The following is a 12354-nucleotide window of genomic DNA, read 5'->3' as shown; positions in this document are numbered from 1 at the left end:
AAATGAAGGAAAATCATATTATGTACTGCTCAGAGATTTTACTGAGTTACTGTTCATAGAAGGAAATCAGTCAGTTGAAATCAATTCATTATGCCCTAATCTATGGACTTCACATGACTGGGCAGGGGCGCAGCAATTGGTGGGCCTGGGGTGGGGCATAAGCCCAGCCACTTGGGAGCCAGGCCCAGCCAATCAAAATTATTACAGACAGAAATACTCTTCAGCATCCCCCTCCTCTGACGATCCCGCAGGTGAAGAAGCCAGATGCGTAGGTCCTGGGCTGGCGTCGTTACACGTGGTCTCTACAATTCTCTAAAACAACATTGGGGGTGGCTTATGGTAGAGAAATAAACATACAATTTTCTGCCAACAGCTCAGGTGGACCATTCCTGTAGTCGGCATGGAAATCGCACACTCCCTCAAAACTTGAGACATCTGTGGCATTGTGTTGTGTGACAAAACTGCCCATTTTAAAGTGGCCTTTTTGTTCTCCCCAGGACAAGGTGCACCTGTGTAATGATCATGCTGTTTAATCAGCTTCTTGATATGCCACACCTGGATGGATTATTTTGACAAAGGATAAAATGCTCACTGACAGGGATGTAAACACATTTGTGCACAGCATTTGAGAGAAATAAGCTTTTTGTGTATGTGAACAATTTCTGGGATATTTTATTTTAGCTCATGAAACATGGGACCAACATCTTGTTGCGTTTATATTTTTGTTTACATATATTAACATATGCACTAGTATTGCATAAAGTATTGCTATGCGCTGTCTGGGGGCTATATAACATTTAGGTCCTTCCAGAAGCTCAGATATAGACCCACTTGTGTGCGTCACCAAGATCACTGTGGTCACGCATGCATGCCATTGCTACAGAATAGCAGAACTCAGTCAGCCCTGACGGCTCTGACAAACACACACACACGCACGCACGCACACGCACACACACACATACTTTAAATCAAATCAAATCACATTTTATTGGTCACATACACGTGTTTAGCAGATGTTATTGCGGGTGTAGCGAAATGCTTGTGCTTCTAGTTCTGACAGTGCAGCAATATCTAACAAGTAATATCGAACAATTTCACAACATATACCCAATACACACAAATCTAAATAATTAAATGGAATTAAGAACATATAAATATGTGGACAAAGTGCCTTTGTGTGAAAGCTCTCACTCTGGGGGTCTTGATATTGGCCAAAGGTGTCTGTGAGGACAGCGCTCCACAGTTGTGAAAACAGACAGTGTCAAACAGCAGCATATATTCCCATTTTTTAAGGTAATACATAGAAATTAGCCAAAAGCAATCCCTCCAGGCCAGACTAAACTCGTCTTTCCCACTAACAATGATGTGCTACTTGGAAGATAGGTTTATTGATCATCCAGACCATCAGAGATTAATGATAGCTGAAAGTATGAAATCTATTACAATCACCATCCATCCATGTGTGGGCTGGATGGTGGATACTGTTAATTACATTAACACGGACATTAATACTGCATGACCTCATTGTAGCCTACTGAGGATAGTCTGTGCAAGGCCAAAATGAATGCTTATAAATGTTCTTATTGGCACGGCACTTAAAGAAAACAATGGTAAGCCCTACATGAAAGGAACATAGATCATAAAACGAGTATTCTACAATGGTAATATTTAAATGTCCCTTTAGTCGATGCTACTCATGAGAAGTAAAGTGCCCCTAGCGACGGACATTTGTATTGGACTAACTGATTACTCCTTTCTGTTTCACATCTTAAAAACGCAGTGGTAAGCAACACTGTTGAGGGCGTATGGACTCGGTCGGCCGTATCTCAGTGAGCAGCACTGTTAATTCCTCTAGTCTGGAACGGATTGTAGACGCAGTTATCATTTCAGTCTATTTAGGCTCGCGATTTTCCTTCGTTCCATTTTTCAACTGAAGGCCTTTCACTGAAAAGTGGGTGTCTCCTCACTACTGGTGTTCAGACAGCGGCGAGTGCAGAAGTGTGTCCTCGATGGCAGGGTGGAAGGACGGCTCGGTGCAGGAGAAGTATCGACTGGTTGTGGTTGGAGGTGGTGGTGTCGGGAAGTCAGCCCTAACTATACAATTTATCCAGGTTAGTAAATAGTCGGCCGTTTCTCCAGCCACTTTGTACGGAATGTTTGGGAATCTGGAGGGAGGCTGGCTGAGCTGTTGCGAATGGGGACCCCACAAGCGTATGATAGGGTTTAGTTCATTTTCTTCTCGCAATAGTGGGATATATTCGCCGAGGCCTGTTTAGCACAGAACATATTCTGGGAAAAAACTTGAAATTGTGTTTAGATAAAATGTGTATTTTGAGCCTATTTTTCAATATAATGAATAACAGGTCAATTGGCAACGTAATCTCGCTCGGCTATTGAAAGTAATTGTGGAATAAATAGTGAAGAAATAGTCTCACAATTGTGATTTATGCTGAACTCTGATGTAAGACTGTATAATCTAAGTATTACAACATTCGGCTACCTGTACAGCCGCAATTTAAAAATACTTATTTTCAAAGTTGAGTTGTCAACATATCTCTTGTTTTGTAGCTATATTTGGGTGGATCGTCCTGCCCGGTGCGGCGATACATCAGTCTATAATTGTCGGCTACACTATAACACGTAGTTCAGAACTTCTGGGCCTGCTGTACTTGAAAGCATAAATCTGAAACAAATTCCTATGTAAACTCACATTGAACAGGCACATTGAACATATTTTCCATCATACCCGTTAGGTGCAGTATTGACAAATCTCTTGTCTACCATTTTTATTCATGTAGACCATGTTCATTATCAGACAATGAATATGCCCATTGAATAGCCTAATAACGGTTTAGCCAACAGACTAACTAACCTTCATTTAGATCCCAACAATCTAGGTGAATCAGCCTATGATATAAAGAAATTCCTACACATCCATAACTGTAAGCATATTTATTACAGAGAATATCCCTACATGTAAGCCTTTCTCTAACATTGATATCATGTGTGAATCTTGATCAATCCCTTGTGTTGCTCAAACAGTTGCAGAGCAATGACAGCTGCTGTTAAAGACAGTTGTTGTTCAAGCCAGTGGCCCAAGCAGCTTTTGCCCAGCCACAGTTGTCCTTTATAGTCTTGTCAATGGCATTCCAACACACAGTTTGTTGTCCATAGGTACCCACACTTTTAACTCTTTGTCTTTCCCTTTTCACTATCAAAACCTTTATATTCACAGTTAGTTTCTTGGTGAAGCTGCTCATGAAAGTGTAACTGAGAGTGAGTGGACAAGCTTTGGAATCCTCTTTGTGTCTTCAGGAGTCTATAATGCCAGGTCCTAATTCCAGGAGACTAGACTGGAGGCGGGCAGCTGCATGTCTAAAGTGACTGAGACAATAGTGGGGCAGTCAGCAGCACGTGCTGCTTGAGGCTTTTGTTGTGATCTGAAGGTCTAATAAGGTTTCAGAAAGCTCATTAAATGTATACCATGGATATTGGTCAAATCAGATTATTGTACCACGGGTTCAGCCATTCTGACCCTATTCTTCTTTGGAATGGAACAGTAGTCTAAGTATTGTATAAACACTTCAAAGTCCTTTAGTATTTTTAGCAAATACTTGAGTTTTGGTACAAACAAGAAAACATGCACTGTTGACTTGTTCCAGTAGGGATAGGGAACAGTAAACCGCAGTACAAGTGCCTTATTACAGTGTAATGAGACAGTAATGTGATTAATTACCATGTGATATGAAACTAATAATACTGATAGGACAGTAACACCAAGATAATAATAGACTGATTATTACATTTTGTTTAAGCAACAAGATTGTTGTTTGTTAACAAGATGAATAGAATATAGGGTAGGTAGGAGAAGACTGTAAGCAGCTCAGCGATCAGCAGTTCACAGATATTTTCTGGATGATTGCTTTGTCATGGCAACGATGCCTTTGGAGCCTTTAGTTGAAATTTGCAGGTCAGTCCGCACTCACTAAAGAACATTCATTTGGGAAATAAGACTCTTTGTTTGTATGCACTTAGCATTTCAGAATGTGTCCAATCCAGTCTTGATCAACACTCTTTATTCCTCTTTATAATAACCATACCACAACTGTGTTCATTGTGAATAGCGGTATAACATAATAATGTGCAACGATATATTTTAGATGAGCATCAACCTCTTATTTGTCCCTTGACATCCAAAATGCAAAGGAATTCCCAATATATACAGTATGTTAAATCTGTGAGAAATGAGTGCAGTATTAACGGCCTATATGCTCTGCATGCATAGTCTATAGCAGGGTTCCCCAACTGGTGGCCCGCTTGTTGGACATAAAAGACTGTACAAACACCAGGAATTCAGCTCCAAGTGATTTTAATTTTGGAAATATTTTCCAAAGTATTCTCACACATAATAGAGAGATGTGTGATTGTTTACAAATGTAAGCAAGGCTTGAAATGATTATGTTTTTGGTAAATATTATATCTGTTTGGCTTCTTGCGGTCAATTTGCATTCTGCAAATTGTTTGTAACAATGCTCCGGCCCCCTGACCATCCGCTCAAGAAAAAATCGTCCCACGTCTGAATTTAGTTGATGATCCCTGGTCATAGGCTCAGGATCCTCACCCAGCCCAAGCAATCTGATCCAAGATCTAAACCACAGAACTTGGAGGGTGGGATGGGATGTCACTCACCCATGGCCCAGCCAGAGCCCCGAGCTGAGAGAGAGAGGGCCAGGGGTCTTTCAGACAGTGCTGTGGGAGAACACACATACTTTAGCAGAATGTTACAGCAGGTTAATATCCTGGGCAGTGTGTGTGGGTACTCAGTGACACACTGCCTGGCCCTGCAGCATTTAGGTTTCTTCTGTTTTATTTGTGCACCATTGCAGCTGGCCAAACAAGTGCTTGAGCTTAGTAACCAATATCATTCATCTGTTACTGGGTGATTCATAGCCCCTAAAAAGGCAAAGGAAGTTCTATACTTGGCTGAGCACCATTACAGTGTTTTATGACAACCATTTGGCTGTCACTTTGCTATTCACCTTGTAGACAAGATCTAGTCAAAATTGTAGTTGGTGTGTTGACTGCATTCCTTTGCGTATTTATTTTGTATATGTCTGTGGATGTACAGAAAAACAAGGAATTTGGTCATGTGTAGAATGTTGACATCATGGAAAGCGCCTACATCCTATTAGAGTTTTCTAGAAGCCGGCTGCCAGGGGGAAAGACTCACAGCTGGCTGTTGAGTCCAGACTTTCCCATCCAGATCTGTGGAGGGGTGGAGGGTCGGTTGGGGTGGGGGACGGAGTGTTGTCTGAGTCATGTTGGGTTAATGATCATGGAACAGCCGGAATCAGCACCTTTGGAAAAGGAAGTCCCTCCACTCCTGTTCATTTTCTATGGACCTCCTAGATTTGTAAAAGAAAACATGAGCCGCATTGTGTGTGGTAGTGATTGTGTGTGGTAGTGATTGTGTGTGGTAGTGATTGTGTGTGGTAGTGATTGTGTGTGGTAGTGATTGTGTGTGGTAGTGATTGTGTGTGGTAGTGATTGTGTGTGGTAGTGTGCACTTGATGGAATCAGATGAGATTTAGTGGTGAAAGAAACCTGACGCCATATTTAAGGTAAAGGCATTACAGAGATATAAAAAATTCTTGGCTCAGTAACCACGTTTCCGTCCACAGTTTTTATGCGAGTAAAGTCATACCTTATAAAAATCTTGACAGCTGTTATGGAAACAGGAAGTTAAGTACAATTTTATAAATGTCCACAGATCATTTGTTCGTTCGACATGGTGGGATCTTTTTGTGTCGGCAAAATGAATAATGTGAGAAATGGTGGTGAAAACGCCTTTATGCTCAAATAGACAGTTTATTAGGCTACAGATTAAATAAGTTATGAATTTCACAGGGTGGTGAAAGTGTACAATGATCTTGATGCTCCTTTCTAATAAATATCGAGGGTTTTATTCTGGTGACATGATGATCGATCCTTGACTGCCTTTTGACAAATACAAACATTCCCGCTCTTATCCATAATAATTTCATCATATAGACTAGCTTACCCGCACAGTCTACCCACACTGTATCTGTGAGCTGTTGGATAGAGTGCACGGGCCAAGACCAGAGTAGACACATTTTTGTATTTAACACAAGAGTTTTTTGTGACAAAACTGTCGGTCGAGTTGAAAATGTGATGGAAACATTGAAGTTTCCATCAAAGCCAATTCCTTCTTTGGTCGTCTTTCCTTCCAGTACTCTGCTGCCAATGACTGGAACAAACTGCAAAAATCTCTGAAGCTGGAAACACTTATCTCCCTCACTAGCTTTAAGCACCAGCTGTCTGTCAGAGCAGCTCACAGATTACTGCACCTGTACATAGCCCATCTATAATTTAGCCCAAACAACTACCTCTTCCCCGAATGTATTTATTTATTTATTTATTTTGCTCCTTTGCACCGCATTATTCATATTTCTACTTTGCACATTCTTCCACTGCAAATCTACCATTCCAGTGTTTTACTTGCTATATTGTATTTACCTCGCCACCATGGCCTTTTTTTTGCCTTTACCTCCCTTATCTCACCTCATTTGCTCACATTGTATATAGACTTATTTTTCTACTGTATTATTGACTGTATGTTTTGTTTATTCCATGTGTAACTCTGTGTTGTTGTATGTGTCGAATTGCTATGCTTTATCTTGGCCAGGTCGCAGTTGCAAATGAGAACTTGTTCTCAACTAGCCTACCTGGTTAAATAAAGGTGAAATAAAAAAATAAATCAAGTTCAGATTTTTATCTGAAACAATTTTTATCTGAAACATGCACTGATTTTTATCTGAAACAAGTCAATTTGGTGGAAACACACCACTGGTGGGAAAATGTGCGTATTTTCTTTATGCGTATTTTAGAATATTCTCATGAAAATCTGTCGCCAATTGGATGGAAACCTAGCTCCTGAAACCGTTGTAGTGTATACTAGACTAGTCACACAATGGCTGAAGTGAGGGTCCTTTTACAGTGCAGGGAGGATGATGTCACCCCTTACAATAACAGAGTGACAGGGCAGGCAGGTAGTCACCACTGGGAGTGGTTGAAGTAAAGACACAGTCAAGCCAGTGAGTAGAATGGCAGAGAGGTGACATAACATTGAGTCATCTAAAAAAAAAATGGGACACAGAGTGTTATTCAACAGATGGAAAACATGACTCAATGTGGGGTGGTGGGGTTCAAGCCATTTGATCCCATATCTAATGTCACTCATTTGCTTGGCCGATGGTATGAACAACATTTCTGCTATGGTTCCTTTGTGGAAGTTATCATTAGCAACCATGGCACCTGTGGGAGTGAAATGCTATCTTCTCGCCAGACTGGATGACAGAGTAGTAAAGCATGGTGTTGCATGAACACACAGCTGCTAATATTAGTCCTTATCACTGACTCTTTCATTTCTGCTGGAGTTGTCTCCCTGCTGTGTGATTCAGTGGGAGAGCACACTATCCAGCCTGATAGAGTCATGAAGGATTAGATACAGACCAGTATGATCAGAGGTTAAAGACACCTAAACAGTGAGTACTTAAGTGCTCTCTTTCTTTTTCTTTCTCTCGCTCTCTCTACCCCCTCTCTCTCCTCTCTCTCGCTCTCTCTACCCCCTCTCTCGCTCTCTCTACCTCCTCTCTCTCTCCTCTCTCTACCCCCTCTCTCTCCTCTCTCTCGCTCTCTCTACCCCCTCTCTCGCTCTCTCTACCTCCTCTCTCGTTCTCTCTACCTCCTCTCTCTACCCCCTCTCTCTCCTCTCTCTACCCCCTCCATCTCCTTTCTCTCTCTCTCTCTCCTCTCTCTCGCTCTCTCTACCCCCTCTCTCTCCTCTCTCTTGCTCTCTTTACCCCCTCTCTCTGTCTCATTCTGAGCATGGTTTTGATTACTGAGATGAGGTCATTTAGGAGAAATGCTGCTGCTCTAGGTTCTAATTGAATAAATACAGATTAAGCCTGTGGGCGTTCTTTCCTGGGCATTTGCAGGCAAGGTGTGCGTGTGTGTGAGTGTGTGTGTGTGTGTGTGTGGTTGTGTGTGTGAGTGAGTGAGTGATGGGGTTTGGGGATTGTTTCATGCACATTTCTCTGAAATAGACGCAGCGGGCTAAGTAAAGTGTTTGCAGCAGTGGTGATGGGGGTGTGCATTCCCACACACCCAGGACAAGGTGGCTGAATACCAGGCGGTGTGGAAACTGACCAGGACCAGCACACTTTAAACCTATTTTTGGACATAAGCAGTGTTGTAGCATTCTATCTAGCTTGGTGATACCATATACCACTGATCTAATTTGGTTTGAGCTGGTTTTTCATTTTCTTTGAGGGTGTTGGTAACCCCACACATTTAGGTGTGTGTGTGTGTGTGTGTGTGTGTGTGTGTGTGTGTGTGTGTGTGTGTGTGTGTGTGTGTGTGTGTGTGTGTGTGTGTGTGTGTGTGTGTGTGTGTGTGTGTGTGTGTGTGTGTGTGTGTGTGTGTGTGTGTGTTTGGTAGTGCTGCCAAGGTGGGTGATGAGGGAACATTGTTGGTTTTGTTCTTCAGGAGGGTCACCTGTTGATTTCTCACAGAGCTGGCTCGTTGAGTGTGTGTTCCTGTGAAGTGAACCGCTCTCTGAGCTCATAGCAGGGAAGTAGTTTTCACAGCACTTCATTCTGAGCCACTAAAACAACAACTCTCCTGCTTACAGACCAAAAAAGTCCTGTAGAAGTCATTTTTCCAATTCCATATGGGTGTTGTCAGAGGGAGAGAAAATTCATACATTTCCCTCTAACCTAAATGTTATAATTTGATGAACATGTTATAATGACCATACACATTCCTATGAATGTATTTGTATGATAGTTTTGAGTGCATGATGCAGCACAATGTTTGCGCAACATTGTAATCATGTTTAGTTCTTAAAGGCTTAGACTCAAGGGTTAAGAGATAATGTTGAAATTATTTTGGTTTTCAATGACAAGTCTGTGATGGTCTCTTACCCTAAAGCAGGGGTTCCCAATTAGATTCAGCCGTGGGCCTATTTTTTTCTTGAGTGGAGGTTTGGGGGGCCGGACCATCATTATAAATCATTTTAAATCCTGGTGATTTTACAGTAATGTATTGATTCTTTGTTCAGAACTTAGGGGGCCAAATAAAATCGTCTGAATTTGGCCCGCGGTCTGCCTATTTGGGAACCCTGCCCTAAAGGATAAGGAATGATGTAATACCAATCTGTAACTTGATATTAGATTGAGTCTGAATAAAAACCCTATGGGGATCTAATCACAATAAAACCCATTCAGCAGCTCTTGCAGTTGGTGTCTGTGTACCAAGAGACTGATGTGATGTTATTCTGAGCAAAGATCAGGTTTATTATTGATGTATCATTAGACTGGGTGGAGTCAGGTTTCTCTACTATCTTTGTTTTCTGTCCAAACATCTAGCATTTGTACCTAAATAGGCAGAACATGGTTACATAGTAGTGCTGATCATAACATAGTACATTTCAATAAGATCAGATCAATGATAAACTCACTGTTCGTGGTCCCTGTGGTAAAGAATAAGGCAGGAGATCAACTCTGACTGCTCTTTTAAAAAGTTTATGGAGGACCACTTCCTTGTTGCCTGGGTAACAGACCAGAACCTGGCATAGTGCCATGGGTCAGACCAACAACAATCCTTGTTCCCTGAGCAGGGGTGTCGACTAGCACAGACTTTGCTGATAACTACTTTATTGAGGGAAAATGTACTTGCGATGACTGTGATATGTGGTTGTCTCGTCTAGCTCACCCTTAAAGCACCAAAAGAATGTATTTCGACCCCTAAAAGCACCAAAAGGGGTAATTTTTTACACAGTTGGAAATTATGGCAAAATGACACTTTCTGTCAAACAGTAACACTTCTTAATGTATTAACCTTTTCTAACACAAGTAAATGGTTTAAATTCCACAAAATAAGCATATATTTTTACAATTTCACACATTTCTAGTCAAATGATTCATTCACAGTGTTGTGTTTCTGTGATACTCAGAGTGTCACGCCCTGGCCATAGAGAGGTTTTTATTCTCTATTTTGGTTAGGCCAGGGTGTGACTAGGGTGGGCATTCTAGTTTCTTTATTTCTATGTTTTCTATTTCTTTGTTTTTGGCCGAGTGTGGTTCCCAATCAGAGGCAGCTGTCTATCGTTGTCTCTGATTGGGAATCAAACTTAGGCAGTCCTTTTTCCCTCTTTCATTTGTGGGTTCTTAATTTTGCACTGGTTGTTATTTTGCCCTGCAGAACGGCACGTTCGTATTTTGTTTTGTTGTTGTCGGTGTTCAGTTAATAAATAAATAGAATGAACATGTACCACGCTGCGCTTTGGTCCACTTCTTCCCATGACGATCGTGACACAGAGGCTGAGAAATTGGCGATTGAGCATTTTTTATTACATTTTTTTATTTAACATTTATTTAACTAGGCAAGTCAGTTAAGAACAAATTCTTATTTACAATGACGGCTTACCAAAAGGCAAAAGGCCTCCTGCGGGGATGGGGGCTGGGATTAAAAATGCTAATAAATGAAATAAAAATATAGGACAAAACACACATCAAGATAAGGGAGACAACACTACATAAAGAGAGACCTAAGACGACAGCATAGCATGGCAGCAACACATGACAACACAGCGTGTTAGCAACACAACATGGTAGCAGCACAACATGGAAGCAGCACAAAACAGGGTACAAACATTGTTGGGCACAGACAACAGCACAAAGGGCAAGAAGGTAGAGACAACAATACATCACACAAAGCAGCCAGAACTGTCAGTAAGAGTGTCCATGATTGAGTCTTTGAATGAAGAGATTGAGATAAAACTGTCCAGTTTGAGTGTTTGTTGCAGCTCTTTCCAGTCGCTAGCTATTTATTAGTTTTACTGGCTGCCACACCCCACAGGGACCACATCTGGGGTGGCCTCATATCTACAGTGCATTTGGGAAAGTATTCAGACCCCTTGACTTTTTTCCACATTTTGATACAGCCTTATTCTAAAATTGATAAAATTATTTTTTTCCCACATCAATCTACACACAATACCCCATAATGACAAAGCCAAAACTGTTTTTTTAGAAATACCTTATTTACATAAGTATTCAGACCCTTTGCTATGAGACTCGAAATTGAACTCCGGTGCATTCTGTTTCCATTGAGCATCCTTGAGATGTTTCTACAACTTCATTGGAGTCCACCTGTGGTAAATTCAATTGATTGCACATGATTTGGAAAGGCACACACCTGTCTATATAAGGTCCCACAGTTGACAGTGCATGTCAGAGCAAAAACCAAGCCATGAGGACGAAGGAACTGTTTGTAGAGCTCCTAGACAAAATTGTGTCAAGGCACAGATCTGGAGCAAGGCACCAAAACATTTCTGCAGCATTGAAGAACACAGTGGCCTCCATCATTCTTAAATGGAAGAAGTTTGGAACCACCAAGATTCTTCTAGAGCTGGACGCCCGGCCAAACTGAGCAATCGGGGAGAAAGGCCTTGGTAAGGGAGGTGACCATGAACCCGATGGTCACTCTGACAGAGCTCCAGAGTTCCTCTGTGGAAATGGGAGAACCTTCCAGAAGGACAACCATCTCTGCAGCACTCCACCAAGCAGGCCTTTATGGTAGTGGCAAGACGGAAGCCACTCCTCAGTAAAAGGCACATGACAGCCCGCTTGGAGTTTGCCAAAAGACACCTAAAATACTCTCAGAACATGAGAAACAAGTTTCTCTGGTCTGATAAAACCAATATTGAACTCTTTGGCCTGAATAACAAGCATCACGTCTGGAGGAAACCTGGCACCATCTCTACGGTGAAGCATGGTGATGCCAGCATCATTTGGGGGATGTTTTTCAGCAGCAGGGACTGGGAGACTAGACAGGATTGAAGGAAAGATGAAAGGAACAAAGTACAGAGAGATCCTTGATGAAAACCTGCTCCAGAGCGCTCAGGACCTCAGACTGCGGCAAATGTTCACCTTCCAACAGTACAACGACCCTAAGCACACAGCCAAGACAACGCAGGAGTGGCTTCGAGACAAGTCTCTGAATGTCCTTGATTGACCCAGCCAGAGCCCGGACTTGATCCCGATTGAACATCTCTGTAAATACCTGAAAATAGCTGTGCAGCGACGCTCCCCATCCAACCTGACAGAGCTTGAGAGGATCTGCAGAGAAGAATGGGAGAAACTCCCCAAATACAGGTGTGCCAAGCTTGTAGAGTCACACCCAACAAGACTCGGCTGTAATTGCTGCCAAAGGTGCTTCAACAAAGTACTGAGTAAAGGGTCTGAATACTTATGTAAATGTGATATTTCA

At 41.9% G+C, this 12354-nt stretch overlaps 1 protein-coding gene across 1 annotated transcript in view; it reads left to right on the top strand.

Moving 5' to 3' along the window:
* The first annotated feature begins 1776 nt into the window (after positions 1-1776).
* Positions 1777-12354, top strand: part of LOC120024722 (ras-related protein R-Ras2) — a 39118-nt gene continuing 28540 nt past the window's right edge. The window contains exon 1 of the mRNA XM_038968988.1: positions 1777-2111. Coding sequence (XP_038824916.1) covers positions 2010-2111 — 102 coding nt within the window. The 5' untranslated portion in view covers positions 1777-2009. The remainder of the gene's footprint in view (positions 2112-12354) is intronic.

This window comes from Salvelinus namaycush, chromosome 30 (genome assembly GCF_016432855.1).
Source record: "Salvelinus namaycush isolate Seneca chromosome 30, SaNama_1.0, whole genome shotgun sequence".
In the NCBI taxonomy this organism is placed as follows: domain Eukaryota; kingdom Metazoa; phylum Chordata; class Actinopteri; order Salmoniformes; family Salmonidae; genus Salvelinus; species Salvelinus namaycush.
Note: the sequence above shows the minus strand (reverse complement) of the source record. Positions and strands in the feature narration are given on the sequence as shown.